Below are 20,978 nucleotides of genomic sequence, written 5' to 3' on the forward strand. Positions count from 1 at the left end.
ATATATTATACTGCGCCTAAATTTGTGCCCCCCCTCTCTTTTTTACCCTTTCTGTAGTGCAGGACTGCAGGGGAGAGCCAGGGAGCGATCCTTCCAGCGAAGCTGTGAGGGAAAATGGCGCCAGTGTGCTGAGGGAGATGGCTCCGCCCCTTTTTCGGCAGGCTTTCTCCCGCTATTTTAATATTTCTGGCAGGGGTTAATATACACCTATATAGCCTCTGGGGCTATATATGGTGTCAGTTTGCCAGCCAAGGTGTTATTTATTGCTGCTCAGGGCGCCCCCCCCCAGCGCCCTGCACCCATCAGTGACCGAAGTGTGTGGTGTGCATGAGGAGCAATGGCGCACAGCTGCAGTGCTGTGCGCTACCTTGGAGAAGACAGAAGTCTTCAGCCGCCGATTTTCCGGACCTTCTTGCTTCTGGCTCTGTAAGGGGGACGGCGGCGCGGCTCCGGGAACGGACGACGAGGTCGGGTCCTGTGTGCGATCCCTCTGGAGCTAATGGTGTCCAGTAGCCTAAGAAGCCCAAGCTACCACCACTTAGGTAGGTTCGCTTCTTCTCCCCTTAGTCCCTCGGTGCAGTGAGCCTGTTGCCAGCAGGTCTCACTGTAAAATAAAAAACCTAAATTATACTTTCTTTCTAGGAGCTCAGGAGAGCCCCTAGTGTGCATCCAGCTCAGCCGGGCACAGAAATCTAACTGGGGCTTGGAGGAGGGTCATAGGGGGAGGAGCCAGTGCACACCAGATAGTCCTAAATCTTTCTTTAGATGTGCCCAGTCTCCTGCGGAGCCGTTTATTCCCCATGGTCCTTACGGAGTTCCCAGCATCCACTAGGACGTCAGAGAAATTGGAAATAGCGGCACTGTTGAGGCACGAGGCATCTGGCCCATGCTCCCTCAAGATTACTAGTGAATTTGATAAGATGCGCCATACTTGCCTACCTGACCCTCTCCATGAGGGAGAAAATGCTCTGTTCCTGGACTTTCCTGGTAATGTATGATTGCCATCACCTGTGGTGAGCTGGGTAATTGATAAGAAAGGTGTTTCACCACAGGTGATGGCAATCATACATTACCAGGAAAGTCCAGGAACAGAGCATTTTCTCCCTCATGGAGAGGGTCAGGTAGGCAAGTATGACTGATGCGCCCCCAAAATTATTATATATATATATATATATATAGATATATATATATATATATATAGATAGATAGATAGATAGATATACTAGGAGCTGGAAACACACTGCCTAAATGTTGTCCTCAACACCTGCCCACGGATTACACCAGATTATATGTACTCCATACCCTCCAACATGACCCGCCCCACTAGGTACAAAATGCTCTGTTTCTGGACTTCCCTCTTACTTTATTATTGCCATCACCTGTGAAGAAACAGCTTTCTTATCATTTAACGAGTTCAACACAGGTGATGGAAATCATAAATTAAGAGGGAAGTCCAGGAACAGAGCATTTTTGTACCTAGTGGGGCGGGTCACGTTGGAGGGTCTGCGTACTCCCTTTGAACTAAAGACACCACTGAGGCACAGAGTGCCTCATGCCTCAGTGATGTGCCAGTAAGTGCTCGCAGCACGTCTGTATTCCCGGTGTAACATTTTGCCAGCCGCAGGTAAGTGGGTAAATGTGGTGGTGGAGGGTAGGTCACCTGGTGAGCATGCATGGCACATCCTCAATAGCCGGTGCCAGGTGTAGTGATGGATCCGGAGCGCACTAGGACCCGCCGCGTCACCGCTATGTGGGCTGCCCCACACTCAGGACTAGCCAATCAACTGTGGATCTCACTGATCCGTCCCGCCGATCTTCCCCCCACACGCCTGCTGACCGGCGCAGAGCCCAGAGAGGACGCGCAAGCGCGCTGGGGGTAACCAGGAAGAGGCTGCAGCAGGCGGAAGAGACTCAGTCTGTCTGGCTGCAGACCCGGATGGAAGGAGGTCAGTGTGTACACTGCATCTATATAGTATGTGTGTGTGTACTGTATATCTATATCTGTGTACTGTATGTGTGTGTACTGTGCATCTATATCTGTGTACAGTATGTGTGTGTACTATATGTGTGTGTACTGTGCATCTATACCTGTGTACTGAATGTGTGTGTACTGTGCATCTATACCTGTGTACTGTCTGTATGGGTGTGTATGTGTACTGTGCATCTATACCTGTGTACTATATGTGTGTGTACTGTGCATCTATACCTGTGTACTGTCTGTCTGTGTGTGTGTGTGTGTGTGTGTACTTTGCATCTATACCTGTGTACTGTGCATCTATAGCTGTACTGTGTGTGTACTGTGCATCTATATCTGTACTGTATGTATGTATGTATGTGTGTGTACTGTGCATCTATATCTGTACTGTCTCTGTGTGTGTACTGTGCGTCTATACCTGTGTACTGTACATCTATATCTGTGTACTGTATGTGTGTGTACTGTGCATCTATATCTGTACTGTGTGTGTGTGTGTGTGTGTGTGTGTGTGTGTGTGTGTACTGTGCATCTATATCTGTGATCTGTGCATCTATATCTGTACTGTGTGTGTACTGTGCATTTATATATGTGTACTGTCTGTATGTATACTGTGCATCTATATATGTGTACTGTCTATATCTGTGTATTGTCTGTATGAGTATTGTGCATCTATACCTGTGTACTGTGCATCTATATCTGTACTGTCTGTATGTGTGTGTGTACTGTGCATCTATATCTGTACTGTCTTTATGTGTGTACTGTGCATCTATATCTGTGTACTGTATGTGTGAGTACTGTGCACCTATATCTGTACTGTCTGTGTGTGTGTGTGTACTGTGCATCTATATTTGTACTGTGTGTACTGTGCATTTATATCTATACTGTCTGTATGTGTACTGTGCATTTATATCTATACTGTCTGTATGTGTACTGTGCATTTATATCTATACTGTCTGTACGTGTGTGTTCTGTGCATCTATACGTGTGTACTGTGCACCTATATCTGTACTGTCTGTATGTGTACTGTGCACCTATATCTGTACTGTCTGTATGTGTACTGTGCATCTATATATCTGTACTGTCTGTATGTGTACTGTGCATCTATATATCTGTACTGTCTGTATGTGTACTGTGCATCTATATATCTGTACTGTCTGTATGTGTACTGTGCATCTATATATCTGTACTGTCTGTATGTGTACTGTGCATCTATATATCTGTACTGTCTGTATGTGTACTGTGCATCTATATATCTGTACTGTCTGTATGTGTACTGTGCATCTATATATCTGTACTGTCTGTATGTGTACTGTGCATCTATATATCTGTACTGTCTGTATGTGTACTGTGCATCTATATATCTGTACTGTCTGTATGTGTACTGTGCATCTATATATCTGTACTGTCTGTATGTGTACTGTGCATCTATATATCTGTACTGTCTGTATGTGTACTGTGCATCTATATATCTGTACTGTCTGTATGTGTACTGTGCATCTATATATCTGTACTGTCTGTATGTGTACTGTGCATCTATATATCTGTACTGTCTGTATGTGTACTGTGCATCTATATATCTGTACTGTCTGTATGTGTACTGTGCATCTATATATCTGTACTGTCTGTATGTGTACTGTGCATCTATATATCTGTACTGTCTGTATGTGTACTGTGCATCTATATATCTGTACTGTCTGTATGTGTACTGTGCATCTATATATCTGTACTGTCTGTATGTGTACTGTGCATCTATATATCTGTACTGTCTGTATGTGTACTGTGCATCTATATATCTGTACTGTCTGTATGTGTACTGTGCATCTATATATCTGTACTGTCTGTATGTGTACTGTGCATCTATATATCTGTACTGTCTGTATGTGTACTGTGCATCTATATATCTGTACTGTCTGTATGTGTACTGTGCATCTATATATCTGTACTGTCTGTATGTGTACTGTGCATCTATATATCTGTACTGTCTGTATGTGTACTGTGCATCTATATATCTGTACTGTCTGTATGTGTACTGTGCATCTATATATCTGTACTGTCTGTATGTGTACTGTGCATCTATATATGTGTACTGTCTGTATGTGTACTGTGCATCTATATATGTGTACTGTCTGTATGTGTACTGTGCATCTATATATGTGTACTGTCTGTATGTGTACTGTGCATCTATATATGTGTACTGTCTGTATGTGTACTGTGCATCTATATATCTGTACTGTCTGTATGTGTACTGTGCATCTATATATCTGTACTATCTGTATGTGTACTGTGCATCTATATATCTGTACTGTCTGTATGTGTACTGTGCATCTATATATCTGTACTGTCTGTATGTGTACTGTGCATCTATATATGTGTACTGTCTGTATGTGTACTGTGCATCTATATATGTGTACTGTCTGTGTGTGTACTGTGCATCTATATATGTGTACGGTCTGTATATATACTGTGCATCTATATCTGTGTACTGTCTGTATGTGTACTGTGCATCTATATATGTGTACTGTCTGTGTGTGTACTGTGCATCTATATATGTGTACGGTCTGTATATATACTGTGCATCTATATCTGTATTGTCTGTATGTGTACTGTGCATCTATATCTGTACTGTCTGTATGTGTGTGTACTGTGCATCTATATCTGCGTATTCTCTGTATGTGTGTGTGTACTGTGCATCTATATCTGCATACTGTCTGTATGTGTACTTTGCTTCTGTATCTCATGTATATGTTACAGTATACATGTGTGTGTGTGTGTGTGTGTACTGTATATCTATATCATGTGTGTTGCTGCATATCTGTGTGTACTCCACATATGTATGTACTATTTCTGCTGCGGGGTACAGTAGATCTTGATCCAAGGCACCAACAGGCTAAAAGCTTTGACTGTTCCCAGAATGCATAGCGCCGCCTCCTCTATAACCCCGCCTCCGTGCACAGGAGCTCAGTTTTGTAGTTGGTGCCATGCAGTGCATACTACATACTACAGGCAGGGCTGCTCCAGCAGCCCTTAGAAGAGCTTTTATAAGTGAATATTGAAGACTTCAAGGGCAGCAGCAGAGGCACTGTCTGTGTTAGATGTCAGACAGACATCTCCTACTGCAGCTCCATCACCTCCCCCAGCGGCGCTGTACACTCCCGTGCCCTGGTTGCCGGGTACTTACAGCAGAGGCTCTGGTTTTCATCAGTCAGCCACACACACCACCACAGCTCTCCTGGATCGCGTGGCTGCACTCAGGGATGAGGTAAGTGGGTCCCCCAGGCAGGACCCGCTGGAAATCGCAATCCTGCGCGGCTGGGTGGAGGCGGGCCGCGCGCGCTGGTGTGGACACTGTGGCAGTACAGGGACCCCACTAGACCACCAGGGCATGGGCACAGGTCGGTTTTCTCTCATAAAACAGTTTATTTAAGCCCACAGTACCCGGTGGTGAAGTCCAGCAGGGGGATAAGCCTTTGACCTGTAGCCCCTCCCCCAGGGCGCCATTTAGAGTAAATGTTCCCGCCCTGGAGCTGCATGTCACTCTCTCCCTCACTCCCTGTCAGCGTTTGGGCGCCATTAGGTCAAGCTGAGCTGATCCTGGGACTGTTTGGGCAAATCGTCCTCTGTAAAGCCGCCTGCATGTCAGCGCTGTGCATTTTACAGGACACTTTAGTATTCTACATGTCTGTTGACAGTGTTAGTTAAGAAAAAGTGCATTTAGTCAGGTTTATATAGTACAAGTACCCTGTGATATACATCCAGTCTTTACTGTGCATTGTTATATCTATTGAGTGTATAGCTATACATAGTACTACTTTGTATTGCTAGTCCAGTGCAGTTTTATTGCATGTCATAATTTCTGCATTGTACAATGTGACTGTGTGTGCATATAGCTGCTGTTTGGCTTCCATTTCGTGTATCTCACTCAGATTGCTATTGTGTAACCTGAGGGGGCTAAGTGCGTCCGGTTTATTATTTAATATAGGTAGTTCACAGGATATACTTACTGTGTATTTTTCTCTGTGATTTTTAGTCACCATATACATCTAGAATTCCCTGTTTGTGCTGATACACTGCACAGGAGGTTCTTGTCAGGTATTGTGCTGCTGATATTGTACTGTGTTGCCTTAAATTGAGCTTTCAGATATGTTGACTGCAAAGGGCAACGAAGCTGGGGCTGATCCCGCATTGCGTGGATATGACGCTGCAGACATGTTTCAGTAAAAAATATCAGCAGAGGGTTCTGGTTCTGGGGGTTCCCTTCCTCTCAGTGGAACTGTGGCAACGGGGGTTCAAAATGACCCACCTTGGGCTACTTTCTCCACGTTATTGAATACGCTGGTAACTAGACTTATGCCCCTTATGGGACCTCCTGTGCCGGTGCAACCGCTTATGGTCCCTGCAGTTAATCCGCCATGGGCAGATCAACTGTCCAATCAGCAATTGAACCAATCATTGACTAAACACAAATCTAACCCTCGCCCGCCTAAGACCAAGGAGTCCTCTAAGCGGGCCATTACTTCCTCACAATCCACCAACGTCCCAGACACCTCGTCTGATGAGGACGGCGTATATACTGACCCCACAGACACTGATACTGATCATTCTGATGGGGAATCTGTTTCACAGGTGGATGTTCCTGACTTGTTGGAGGCTATCAGGATAATTCTTCAAATTACTGATGACCCAGAGCCTGAGACTGCCCCTAAGAAACCGGACAGGTTTAAATGTCAGAAAGTGGTGAAACAAGTTTTACCTCATTCTGACCATTTAGTTGACATACGTCAGGAATCCTGGGAAAATCCAGGAAAGAAATTCACGCCTCACTAGAAGATGCTGGCACGCTATCCCCTCGCTGAAGAGCCAAGTAAAAATTGGGAGACACCCCCGCCAGTGGATTCGCAGGTGGTGCGGCTGGTAGCATCCTCAGCTCTGCCTGTCACTACCGTCACTTCTCTGAAAGAACCGACGGATAAGCGTGTGGAGGGTTGTTTAAAGGCGATTTACACCCTTGCAGATGCTGCGCATCGGCCCACCATTGCAGCGACTTGGGCTGCAGAGGCTATTGAAGCGTGGGCTCAGGAGTTGGAAGCTGAGCTGCCTTCCAACGCTTCTGATCATGCTAGACAATGTCTCTCGTATATTGTCACAGCTTCTCATTATATTAAAGAGTCGGCTTCTGATGCCGGTATTCTGGCAGCCAAGACTTCTACTACGTTCATTTTGGCTTGCCGGATTCTCTGGCTGAGGTCCTGGTTAGTGGATCTGGGCTCTAAGAAGACCCTGGAGGTGCTCCCTTTTAAGCGAGACATTCTTTTTATTTTTCTCTGACGTCCTAGTGGATGCTGGGAACTCCGAAAGGACCATGGGGAATAGCGGGCTCCGAAGGAGGCTGGGCACTCTAGAAAGATTTCAGACTACCTGGTGTGCACTGGCTCCTCCCACTATGACCCTCCTCCAAGCCTCAGTTAGATTTCGTGCCCGGCCGAGGTTGGATGCACACTAGGGGCTCTCCTGAGCCCTTAGAAAGAAAGTATAGACTTAGGTTTTTTATTTTCAGTGAGACCTGCTGGCAACAGGCTCACTGCAGCGAGGGACTAAGGGGAGAAGAAGCGAACTCGCTTGCTTGCAGCCGGATTGGGCTTCTTAGGCTACTGGACACCATTAGCTCCAGAGGGATCGACCGCAGGCCCAGCCTTGATGTTCGGTCCCGGAGCCGCGCCGCCGTCCCCCTTACAGAGCCAGAAGCAAGAAGAGGTCCGGAAAATCGGCGGCATGAAGACTTCTGTCTTCACCAAGGTAGCGCACAGCACTGCAGCTGTGCGCCATTGCTCCTCATACACACTTCACACTCCGGTCACTGAGGGTGCAGGGCCTGGGGGGGGGGCGCCCTGAGAAGCAATAAAAACACCTTGGCTGGCAAAACAATCACAATATATAGCCCCAGAGGCTATATATGTGATAAATACCCCTGCCAGAATCCATAAAAAAGCGTGAGAAAAGTCCGCGAAAAAGGGGCGGAGCTATCTCCCTCAGCACACTGGCGCCATTTTCTCTTCACAGTGCAGCTGGAAGAAAGCTCCCCAGGCTCTCCCCTATAGTTTTCAGGCTCAAAGGGTTAAAAAGAGAGGGGGGGCACTAAATTTAGGCGCAATATTGTATATACAAGCAGCTATTCGGGAAAATTCACTCTGTTAGTGTTAATCCCCACATTATATAGCGCTCTGGTGTGTGCTGGCATACTCTCTCTCTGTCTCCCCAAAGGGCTTTGTGGGGTCCTGTCCTCAGTCAGAGCATTCCCTGTGTGTGTGCGGTGTGTCGGTACGGCTGTGTCGACAAGTTTGATGAGGAGACTTATATGGTGACGGAGCAGATGCCGATAAATGTGATGTCGCCCCCTGTGGGGCCGACACCAGAGTGGATGGTTAGGTGAAAGGTATTAACCGACAGTGTCAACTCCTTACATAAAAGGGTGGATGACGTAACAGCTGTGGGACAGCCGGCTTCTCAGCCCGCGCCTGCCCAGGCGTCTCAAAGGCCATCAGGGGCTCAAAAACGCCTGCTCACTCAGATGGCAGACACAGATGTCGACACGGAGTCTGACTCCAGTGTCGACAAAGTTAAGACATATACACAATCCACTAGGAACATCCGTGACTTGATCCCGGCAATAAAAAATGTGTTACACATTTCTGACATTAACCTAAGTACTTTTAAAAATGGGTTTTATGTTTGGGGAGAAAAAGCAGGCAGTGTTTTGTTCCCCCATCAGATGAATGAATGAAGTGTGTGAAAAGCGTGTGTTCCCCCGATAAGAAACTGGTAATTTCTAAAAAGTTACTGATGGCGTACCCTTTCCCGCCAGAGGATAAATTACGCTGGGAGATATCCCCTAGGGTGGATAAGGCGCTCACACGGTTGTCAAAAAAGGTGGCACTGCCGTTTTAGGAACGGCCACTTTGAAGGTACCTGTTGATAAAAAGCAGGACGCTATCCTGAAGTCTGTATTTACACACTCAGGTACTAGACTGAGACCTGCAGATCGTGCTGCTGCAGCGTGGTTGGTGACCCTGTCAAACATGAGAACATATTAAAGACGTCGTCTTGTATATGAGGGATGCACAGAGGGATATTTTGCCGTCTGGCATCCAAAATGAATGTAATGTCCATTCTGTCAGGAGGGTATTAGAGACCTGTCACTGGACAGGTGATGCTGACTTTAAAAGGCGCATAGAGATTCTGCCTTATAAGGGTGAGGAATTATTTGGGGATGGTCTCTGGGACCTCGTATCCACAGCCACAGCTGGGAAGAAATATTTTTACCTCAGGTTTCCTCACAGACTAAGAAAGCACTGTATTATCAGGTACAGTCCTTTCGGCTTCAGAAAAGCAAGCGGGTCAAAGGCGTTTTCCCTTCTGTACAGAGACAAGGGAAGAGGGAAAAAGCTGCACCAGTCAGCCTGCTCCCAGAATCAAAATTCTTCTCTCGCTTCCTCTGAGTCCACAGCATGACGCGGGGGCTCCACAGGTGTAGCCAGGTAAGGTGGGGGGCCGTTTCAAAAAAATTTCAGCGATCAGTGGGCTCGCTCACAGGTGGATCCCTGTATCTTTCAAGTAGTATTTCAGGGGTACAAGCTGGAATTCGAGATATCTCCCCCCAGCCGTTTCCTAGAATATGGCTTGCCGACAACTCCCTCAGGCAGGGAGGCTGTACTAGAGGCAATTAATAAGCAGTATTCCCAGCAGGTAATACTCAAGTGCCCCTACTTCAACAAGGACGGGGTAACTATTCTACACGGGTTGGGGTACCGAAACCGCATGGTTCGGTGTGACCCATTTTATATTAAAATCCTTGAACACATACATAAAAAAATTCAAGTTCAAGATGGAATCGCTCAGGGCGGTTATTGCAAGCCTGGACGAGGGGGATTACATGGTATCCCGGGACATCAAGGATGCTTACCTGCATGTCCCCATTTACCATCCTCGCCAGGAGTACCTCAGATTTGTGGTACAGGATTACTATTACCAAGTCCAGACACTGCCGTTGGGACTGTACAAGGCACCGAGGGTGTTTACCAGGGTAATGGCCGAAATGATGATACTCCTTCGAAAAAAGGGAGTTTTAATTATCCCGTACTTGGACAATATCCTTATAAGGGCGAGGTCCAAGGAGTAGTTGCTAGTCGGGGTAGCACTATTTTGGAAAGTGCTACAACAGCAGGGTTGGATTCTAAACAGTCCAAAGTCACAGCTGGTTCCTATGACACGTCTACTGTTCCTGGGGATGGTTCTGGACACAGACCAGAAATAAGTGTTTCTCCGGGAGGAGAAAGCCAAGGAGCTGTCATCTCTAGTCAGAGACCTCCTGAAGCCAAAACAGGTATCGGTGCATCATTGCACGCGAGTCCTGGGAAAAATGGTAGCTTCCTACGAAGCAATCCCATTCAGCAGGTTCCATGCAAGAACTTTTCAGTGGGACCTGTTGGACAAGTGGTCCGGATCGCATCTTCAAATGCATCGGCTGATACCCTGGTCCTTGGAGACAGGGTTATCTCTACAATGGTGGCTGCAGAGTGCCCATCTTAAGGAGGGCCGCAGGTTCGACATACTGGACTAGGTCCTAGTGACCATGGAGGCCAGCCTTTGAGGCTGGGGGCAGTCACACAGGGAAGAAACTTCCAAGGACTTTGGTCAAGTTAGGTGACTTCTCTACACATAAATATTCTGGAACTGAGGGCCAGTTACAATGCCCTGGGTCAGGCAAGGCCTCTGCTTCAAAACCAGCCGGTACTGATCCAATCAGACAACATCACGGCGGTCGCCCATGTAAACCAACAGGGCGACACAAGAAGCAGGATGGCGATGGCAGAAGCCACAAGGATTCTCCGATGGGCGGAAAATCATGTGTTAGCACTGTCAGCAGTGTTCATTCCCGGAGTGGACAACTGGGAAGCAGATCTTCTCAGCAGACACGACCTCCACCCGGGAGAGTGGGGACTTCATCCAGAAGTCTTCCAAAGGATTGTACACCTTTGGGAAAGGCCACAGGTGGACATGATGGCATCCCGCCTCAACAAAAAGCTATAAAAGATATTGCGCCAGGTCAAGGGACCCTCAGGCGATAGTTGTGGACGCTCTGGTAACACCGTGGGTGTACCAGTCGGTTTATGTGTTCCCCCCTCTGCCTCTCATACCAAAGGTACTGAGAATAATAAGAAGGCGAGGAGTAAGAACGATACTCGTGGTTCCGGATTGGCCAAGAAGAGCTTGGTACCCAGAACTTCAAGAAATTATATCAGAGGACCCATGGCCTCTGCCGCTCAGACAGGACCTGCGGCAGCAGGGGCCCTGTCTGTTCCTAAACTTGCTGCGACTACGTTTGACGGCATGGCGGTTGAACGCCGGTTCCTGAAGGAAAAGGACATTCCGGAGGAAGTCATTTCTACGCTTATTAAAGCCAGGAACGGTGTTACGGCAAATCATTATCACCACATATGGCGGAAATATGTTGCATGGTGAGGCCGAAAAGGCCCCAACAGAGGAATTTCAACTAGGTTGATTTATGCATTTCCTGCAAGCAGGAGTGAATATGGGCCTAAAACTAGGCTTCATTAAGGTACAGATCTCGGCTCTGTTGATTTTCTTTCAAAAAGAACTAGCTTCAGTACCTGAAGTTCAGACATTTGTAAAAGGAGTGCTGCATATTCAGCCCCCGTTTGTGCCTCCTGTGGCACCTTGGGATCTCAACGTGGTGCTGAGTTTCTTAAATTCACATTGGTTTGAGCCACTAAAAACCGTGGATCTGAAATATCTCACGTGGAAAGTGGTCATGTTATTGGCCTTGGCTTCGGCCAGGCGAGGATCAGAATTGGCGGCTTTATCTTGTAAAAGCCCTTATCTGATTTTCCATATGGATAGGGCAGAATTGAGGACTCGTCCCAAGTTTCTCCCTAAGGTGGTGTCAGCGTTTTCACCTGAACCAGCCTATTGTGGTGCCTGCGGCTACTAGGGACTTGGAGGACTCCAAGTTGTTAGACGTTGTCAGGGCCCTGAAAATATAGGTTTCCAGGACGGCTAGAGTCAGAAAGTCTGACTCGCTGTTTGTTCTGTATGCACCCAACAAGATGGGTGCTCCTGCTTCTAAGCAGACTATTGCTCGTTGGAGTTGTAGTACAATTCAGCTTGCACATTCTGTGGCAGGCCTGCCACAGCCAAAATCTGTCAATGCCCATTCCACAAGGAAGGTGGGCTCATCTTGGGCGGCTGCCCGAGGGGTCTCGGCTTTACAACTTTGCCGAGTAGCTACTTGGTCAGGGGCAAACACGTTTGCAAAATTCTACAAATTTGATACCCTGGCTGAGGAGGACCTGGAGTTCTCTCATTCGGTGCTGCAGAGTCATCCGCACTCTCCCGCCCGTTTGGGAGCTTTGGTATAATCCCCATGGTCCTTTTCGGAGTTCCCAGCATCCACTAGGACGTCAGAGAAAATAATAATTTACTCACCGGTAATTCTATTTCTCGTAGTCCGTAGTGGATGCTGGGCGCCCATCCCAAGTGCGGTTTATCTGCAATACTTGTACATAGTTATTGTTAACTAAATCGGGTTATTGTTGAGCCATCTGTTGAGAGGCTCAGTGTTTTTCATACTGTCAAACTGGATATAGTATCACGAGTTGTACGGTGTGATTGGTGTGGCTGGTATGAGTCTTACCCGGGATTCAAAATCCTTCCTTATTATGTCAGCTCGTCCGGGCACAGTATCCTAACTGAGGCTTGGAGGAGGGTCATAGTGGGAGGAGCCAGTGCACACCAGGTAGTCATAAATCTTTCTAGAGTACCCAGCCTCCTTCGGAGCCCGCTATTCCCCATGGTCCTTTCGGAGTTCCCAGCATCCACTACGGACTACGAGAAATAGAATTACCGGTGAGTAAATTCTTATTTTATAGTCTTACTATGTTTTGCGCGATCTTTCTTAACAGCTTCTTATACGCATATTGGAAAGAGTCGCTTCCACAACTCTCCGCCGGGTTGCAACAATGCTTACCCATGCATACAGTGCTGTCCCACGGGCATCTGTGTCGGATATACTAAAAGACGTTACCAGGCTGTCGCCGGAGCACGGGGAGAAGGTAAGGTATCGGTTCCATGTAGTCGGAATACGGACACAGCCGCACTGTATTGGGAGGAGACTACCAAACAGTAGCTGATGCGCCACCACCACGGGTGCTCCAGTGCTAGGCCTTTGGGATCATAAGGCACCAGGATTAGTATGAGGCTGCGATCCCTAGGGTTGATGTCAGCAGGAGGGAGTTAGACGCTCTCCTGGTCGCCCCTCTCCCCAGTTCGTGACCAGTTTCCGCGAGTCTACCGCCATGAACTGTTACCTCACTGCGTCTGTGTTCACTAAGCGCTACCGCAAGGAGACCCGGTCGCAGCACAGGCGTCTGTATGAACAGTACGTCTGTATGCACAGTGCATCTGTGTCCACTTAAAAGTTTCCGGAGCGGCAGTGTACACTAGTAGCGTCTGGATCCACTCAGCGTTCGCTAACGTATTGATCGATCTTGGAAGTGAGGTGAGTCTCCCTGTATCCCACTCTGAGTACGGGTTATAGAGCACTAAATTTCCATCTACTTTTGTCAGTATGAATAGTTAAATTTAAGTGCCTATTGCATATGAGTCTGTGTACATTACTGTGGTTTTCTTCGCATTGCATCTGAATACTTTAAGATCTGTATAAAACAGAATTCAGTAATATGTACGCCTACATACTTTAAAATGTGTTTGTAGTTGATTATGTGCTCATTTGACTAATATATAACCTGTGACTAACTGCTAGTGTGATTGCTGACTTTAGTATATGTTTGTCAGTTGTTTCCTCTGGTCCTCAATGCTAATGCATGGGTAGGGTCAGATTGATATCACTTTAGAAGGTTAAAGTGATTACAGTCACAAATTGTGTAGTACACTGTGAAAGTGCTGATTATTTATCATGTCTAAGAGCGGCAAAGGTGACGGGTACACTTACAGCAACACTCATATCATGTTTGTCTTGCAAAACGGTATTATCCTCTCAGGATCTGGTACAGGATGGTTTATGTGCAAATTGTTTTGCGTTTCGGCAGATTACAAGGCAGTTCAACGTCAGGTACAGATAGATCCACCTTGGGCTATGTTTGCACAGACCGTGTCCAGTATAGCTGAACGGGTAATTCCTACAGCTTCACTACCAGGAATGGGGTATACTAATAACCCATACATGCAGCTCCCTACTTACGGTATATCATTTCCCTCACCAGCTTCTCCTAAAAGACAAGCTGATAAACCAAGAGTAAGTAAACCGTCAACTTCATAGGCTACACAGGATGATTCATCGGACGATGAAAGCTTTATATACTCTACTTCGGCATACGAAGAACAAGTAGAAGGTCTCAGCTCAGTGGATATAGCTGAGCTAATTAGAGAAATAAAGGCCATTCTATCCTTAGAGGATTCAGCAGAGCCTGTGTTAAAAACCAAGGCACCTGTATTTTAAAGGACTCAAAAGAGTTAAGACTGAGTTTCCAGGGTCAGACCAGCTTACAGACCTTTGGTTCACAAGGAAGAGCAAAAGGAAAAAGTGATCGTAAGCAGCCCCAATACAATAAATTTGGTAAGGCGAAAAAGCAATGGGTTACCAGAACGCCAGCCTCAAAACCAGAGAATAAGCCATCAGTTTGATGGTGCGGGCCTCCATGGTAGGGGGCCGACTTCTTCAGTTTGCACAGATATGGCAGCAGTCTACAACAGATGCATGGGTGCAAGAAGTGGTATCTCTGGGTTATGTTTTCCCTTCAAGAAGCATCCTCCTCGAAGGTTCTTCTGCACCAGCCCATCTCGGGTAGAGACGAAGGCCAGGGCTTTGCAAGAAGCAGTTCAGAAATTGCTTCAGTCAGGAGTAATCATTCCAGTACCCCCTGCACAACGTGGGCAGGGGTTTTACTCCAAACTGTTTTTGGTTCAGAAGCCAAATGGGTCATTCCGGACAATTCTCAATCTCAAAACGCTGAACAAATACATTTGGGTGCCTCGGTTTCACATGGAGACGTTACGCTCCACAGTTTTGGCCATGGAACCAGGGGATTATATGGTATCCCTGGATATTCAGGATGCTTACCTACATGTTCCTATAGCACTGTCCCATCAGTGCTATCTCAGGTTCGCTATCCTCCAGCAACATTTTCAGTTCCAGGCATTACCTTTTGGGTTAGCCACGGCACCCAGAGTGTTTACCAAGATTATGGTGGTTATGGCAGCTTATCTTCGCAAGCAGGGGATAAGAATTTTTCCATACCTCGACGACCTTTTAGTCCTGGCACAGTCGCATGAATTGCTCCTGTGCCATCTCCAACAGACAATAACATGTCTGCAGAGGCATGGGTGGCTCATAAATTGGGCAAAATCGTCCCTAGTTTCGTGACAATGGATGACTCCCTTGGAGGCTGTACTGGACTCAAGTCTGCAGAAAATATTTTTGCCAAGGTACAGTCAAGGACTCAGGAGTTGTTACACAGTCAAACAACATCAATCCACGCAGCAATGCGCCTGATGGGTTTGATGGTGTCAACATTCAACATGGTGGAGTATGCACAATTCCACTCAAGACCTCTTGCAGCGTCTGATTCTGGCCAGATGGAATGGAATACATCAGACAGTAAAGAAACAGACTATGGTACTTTCACACAAGGTAAGAAAGTCATTAGCCTAGTGGCTACAAACATCCCATCTAAACAAAGGGAGACCCTTTTGGATATCAGATTGGGAGATCCTGACAACAGATGCCAGTCTTCAGGGCTGAGGAGCAGTGTCCGGGAGATTATGGTTCCAGGGACAATGGACCGCAGAAGAAAGTTGCCTGTCAATAAATCTGTTAGAACTTTGGGCCATATACATGGCATTGATTCAGGCAAAGGACACTCTTCAGGGAAGACCAGTCCAGATCTGCTCGGACAATGTAACGGTGGGGGCGTACCTCAACCATCAAGGAGGAACGCGCAGTCAAACAGCAATGAAGGAGGTAAGTCACATACTAGAATGGGCAGAACTCCATCTTCCAGCCTTGTCCGCAGTATTCGTTCTGGGAGTCCTAAACTGCGAAGCGGACTTTCTCAGTCGACACGCCATTCAAGCAAGCGAATGGGCTCTACATCAGGAAATCTTTCCGACTCTAGTAGACAAGTGGGGTTTGCCAGAGATAGATGTCATGGCGTCCCGTCTGAACAATAAAGTAACCATGTACGGGTCAAGAACAAAGGATCCCGGAGCGATCATTGTGTACGCCCTGTCAGTGAAATGGGAGTTTCATCTGGCGTATCTGTTTCCTCCAATCATCCTGTTACCAGGGTGGTGAGGATGATAAAGCAAGCAAAGGGTGCCGTAATTCTAATAGCTCCGGCTTGGCCCAGAAGGCATTGGTACACAGATCTGCAGAGAATGTCGATGGATGCTCCACTTCTGCTCCCTCAACGTCCAGATCTACTAATGCAGGGTCCTTGTTACCACAGGCATCTGGATTGACTATCGTTGACTGTTTGGCTCTTGAAACCTCTGTCCTGAAGTCAAGAGGATTCTCACAACAGCTAGTTCAAACAATGCTCAGAGCAAGGAAACCCTCCTCAGCTCGTGTTTATCACCGAATATAGCAGGCCTATATTCATTGGTGCAGTGAAAGAAGTATGGACCCGAAATCTTTCCAAATTTCTAGAGTCTTAGATTTCCTTCAGGCAGGAATGGATAAAGGTTTGAAGGTGGCTTCCGTGAGAGTACTAGTATCAGCATTGACTGTATGGTTCCAAAAGAAAATTGCCAATTTACAGGATGTGCATACTTTTTTCCAGGGTATGCTGCGCATTCAGCCTCCCTTTGTTCCTCCTACAGTGCCTTGGGACTTAAATGTAGTCCTGAAAGCCCTTCAGGTTGCTCCATTTGAACCACTTAATAAAGTGGATCTTAAATGGTTGACAGCTAAAGTTCTCTTTCTACTGACTATGGCATCAGCTAGAAGAGTGTCCGATTTAGGAGCGCTGTCTTGTCGTTCTCCTTTTCTGACTTTTTTTATCAGATAAAGCAGTTCTAAGAACTAGGTCTGAGTATCTTCCGAAGGTGGTTTCTAAATTCCACCTTAACGAAGAAATTGTAGTCCCGGCTTTTCAGGTGTCGGGACTTTCTGCGGGAGATGCGTCGCTGGACGTAGTCCGGGCATTAAGGATCTACGTGGATCGCACCAGTGCCATCAGAAAGACAGATTCTTTCTTCATTCTCCACGGATTTCACAAGAGAGGATGGCCTGCTACTAAACGGACGCTGGCAAGATGGCTTCAAATGACGATTTCAGAAGCATGTTCTCGTGCTGATCTCCCTGTTCTGGATAATGTCTCTGCTCACTCTACTCGTAAGGTAGGTCCTTCATGGGCAGCACAACATGGTGCTTCAGCAGAACAGATATGTAAGGCAGCCACATGGTCTTCCATTAACACATTCATTAGACATTACTCCTTGGATACTTTTGCCTCTCGTGACGCTGAATTCGGGCGATAGGTTCTCCTGTCTAATCAGGAGTGTCCCCACCACTAAAAATTGCTTTGGGAAGTCCCAATGTTATCCTGTGGCTAACCTGTGGACCCTGCTGGAGAAATATACATTATGGTAAGAACTTACCGTTGATAACGGTATTTCTCCTATGTCCACACGTTCCACAGGGATCCCACCCTGACGCGCCTGATTTGAAGATCTTTCTACTCCCTAAACCTCTTCCTTCTTGTACGGAAGGGTGTGCATGTGTATTCTTTTCGCCTGAATAGGGCTCTACATAATGCTCCTGCCTAAATGCTTTGGAATACAACTGATTTGCCTGAGCCAGTGGGCGGGGATTTATGGACGAGCCCGTTGCATCCTGGGAGGACTGAAAGCTCATGATCGTTTGGTGCCAATCCGCTGTCGCTCCATCATATCCCATTGTTATCCTGTGGATTTAGGAGAAATACCGTTATCAACTGTAAGTTCTTACCATAACGTATATATTTCTGTGAGGGAGTTGGGCATTGGTCGCTGCTTCGTCTCAGGTGTGAAGTTCCTGCCAGTGAGCTTCTGGAATCAGATTGGTTGGTACTTTGGGGGTCATTCAGACCTGATCGCACACTGCCTTTTTTCACAGCCGTGCGATCGGGTCTGAACAGCGCATGCGTATAAATCGCAGTGCGTCGGCCGCCGGCGACAGGGATGCCGGGCAGCGACGGAACTAACGAAGAAAGCGATCGCAAGAAGATTGACAGGCAGAAGGCGTTCGTGGGCGGCAACTCACCGTTTCCAGGGAGTGTCCGGAAAAACGCAGGCGTGCCCGGGCGTTCGGGAGGAGTATTCCTGATGTCGGCACCGGCCCGGATCGTTGCAGCAGCTGAGTAAGTCCTGAGCTGTACCGAAACTGCACAAACTTTTGTTTGTGCAGCTCACTGTACACCCGATCGCTCCCCTGCACAGCGATTACCCCCTCCCCTGTAGGCACCAATTACCTGGTCGCAGCAGTGCAAAAAAAAACGCCTGCGTGCGACCAGATCTGAATTAGGCCCTTTATCTCTCTCCAAGATTATCCTGAATAGATTTAAAAAAAAAAAAAATATTTGTGGATATTTATTCCAGAATGTTACCATATAGTAATGCACTTCCTGTGGCCTCTACCTGCGTTCATACAGTTATTATGACAGGCTACCCTGAGGGCCACTAACACGGGCAGCATGTAGCTGGCGCTAACAGAAGGTAAACTCATGTCACAGCCGGTCTTTAACCAGTACTGCCCCTTTAACTGTAACTCCGCCCTCCATTCTTCAGGTACAACTAGCCCGGATGCAAACCAAAATATTCCCACCAATCTGTGACCTTAGTGATGAGTTGTAATCACCCTCCGGATTTGTTTGCACTTCCAGTTGGTTAGAAATAATATGGTTTCTTTGATGATAAGTGAACCGCGTTTCTATTGGCTATGGGATGCAGGGACTTACTGTGCCTCCTGTAGGGCATTCGCTCCTGGTGTAGAGCCCAGCTGGTTGGCCGATAAATTGTTTTGTGGTCCGGAAACCCCATCGGCAACACCAAGCGAGCCTGAGGGTCCTTGAACATTATAGCAAATAGAGCGTATTGGTCAGCCAATAGTAAGCCGCCATTTGTGACTAGCGTCGCTGTGTGTCTTAGGACGAGAACGGAGATTAAAAGGCAGAGACACGAGCAGTGACCCCACGTTTACGCATCGCTTCTTATATCATTAGCAGGAGGTCTCGGAACAAATGCCTGACACTGTCTCTATGTGACCCGGTGTCTTCATCCCATTACTAACCCTTCAGAACTCTCTCTTTAGGCTTCAGTAGAATGAGGGATGAGAAGACCCGTTGTCTGGCCGGAGATCTGCTGGAGGAGCAGAGATGGGGCTGGTGAAAGCAGAGTGAGACCCCCATACGCTCAGGCCTAAGGTTGGAGGTGAGGAGAGGCTCATATCTGTGATACATGGGGAATTGGGGTTTTCGGGGCACGTTTGTAGGATGGATCATATACTTGTATCCCACAAATGGTTAGATGCTTCCGGTACCTTGACGTGTAATAGAGGCCACACGTAGAGAGGTCCATAGGAGTGAGGAACGTGGTCTCTGTAGGAATTTGTTGGGGTCTTTATCAACGGAAAAACTGGAACATTGTCATAAAACATAAAACTTGTCCAGTGCGCTGGGAGCCGGTCTGATGTTGGCAGCGTTGCGTAGTTAGGGGGGGTCATAGCAGTAGGTAAGTGTATGGTAAATGAAGTACAATAAAGTAAAATAAATATCCTGGAGTCATAACACGTAAGGTGCATCGTGAGCACAATGATTGGAGGGAAGTGGGAGATGACGGGATAACGGGTAAAGAGGGCGGGCACTGTGCACGGGGCAGGTGGAGAGGAGGGTAGCCTTGTTCAGTTAGGGGATGGAGCTGAACTCATCGTATTTAAGTTCAGCCCCCGTGTATCGCATTACGCTCTGGCTTGCAGGATATATGACGGTAGCAGCTACCTGTCTGGGCTTCTCCAGCGTTGTTTGTTACCAGGAGATCCGTTACTTGTTAATGGAGAGAATAAATCTGGCTGGGTAGCTGGTGACCTCTGCAGGACGTAGCCTCCTTTATCGTATTGCTGGAGTGAAAGTATTTGTATGTATAATACCCGTCTCCCTCTGCTTGTCCCCCAGTGGCCAGCCGCTGCATGTAAGCATGCCGGAGATGACTCAGAGTGGAAGTCCTGACAAGACCAAGCATAGGTAAGCGGACACAGCGCACCTCGTATCCGACTAAAGCTTTGTAGGGCACTTAACAGTTAAGTGTTGGTGAACCCCCCCCAATATAGATAGAGCTCCTAGATTGCTTGGACCCTGAGAAGAACCTGTCCAGGGTCCTAGAGAGCTCGTCCTCCATTAATACAAAACAAAGCACAAAATGCAGAGAAACCCCCCCAGAACAATCCTCTGAAGGTCCTCTGCCGTCACCGTTGAAGATTTGCGGCCGCTCACATACCCACTTAACATAGGGCCTAATTCAGACCTGATCACTCGCTAGTGTTTTTTTTGCAGTCCAGCGTTCGCATAGGCGCCGCCCACCGGGGAGTGTATTTTAGCCGAGCAAGTGTGCAAACGCATGTACAGCGGAGCGGTACAAAAAACACTTTGTGCCATTTCTGAGTAGCCCAGAACTTACTCAGCCGCTGCGATCACATCAGCCTGTCCGGGCACGGAATTGACGTCAGACACCAGCCCTGCAAACGCTTGGACACGCCTGCGTTTTTCCAAACACTCCCAGAAAATGGTCAGTTGCCACCCACAAACGCCCTCTTCCTGTCAATCTCCTTGCGATCGGCTGTGCGAATAGATTCTACGTAAAACCCATTGCACAGCAGCGATCCGCTTTGTACCTGTGCGACACACCTGCGCATTGCGGTGCATGCGCAATTCTGACC

At 47.3% G+C, this 20,978-nt stretch overlaps 1 protein-coding gene across 1 annotated transcript in view; it reads left to right on the forward strand.

The window, feature by feature from the left end:
* Positions 1-1,847: 1,847 nt before the first annotated feature.
* USF3 (upstream transcription factor family member 3) overlaps positions 1,848-20,978 on the forward strand; it is a 36,165-nt gene continuing 17,034 nt past the window's right edge. Inside the window, exons 1-3 of the mRNA XM_063956801.1 lie at positions 1,848-1,946; positions 19,359-19,477; positions 20,218-20,286. Of these exons, the coding sequence (XP_063812871.1) occupies positions 20,240-20,286 (47 nt within the window). The 5' untranslated portion in view covers positions 1,848-1,946; positions 19,359-19,477; positions 20,218-20,239. The remainder of the gene's footprint in view (positions 1,947-19,358; positions 19,478-20,217; positions 20,287-20,978) is intronic.

Source organism: Pseudophryne corroboree, chromosome 2, assembly GCF_028390025.1.
Source record: "Pseudophryne corroboree isolate aPseCor3 chromosome 2, aPseCor3.hap2, whole genome shotgun sequence".
NCBI lineage: Eukaryota > Metazoa > Chordata > Amphibia > Anura > Myobatrachidae > Pseudophryne > Pseudophryne corroboree.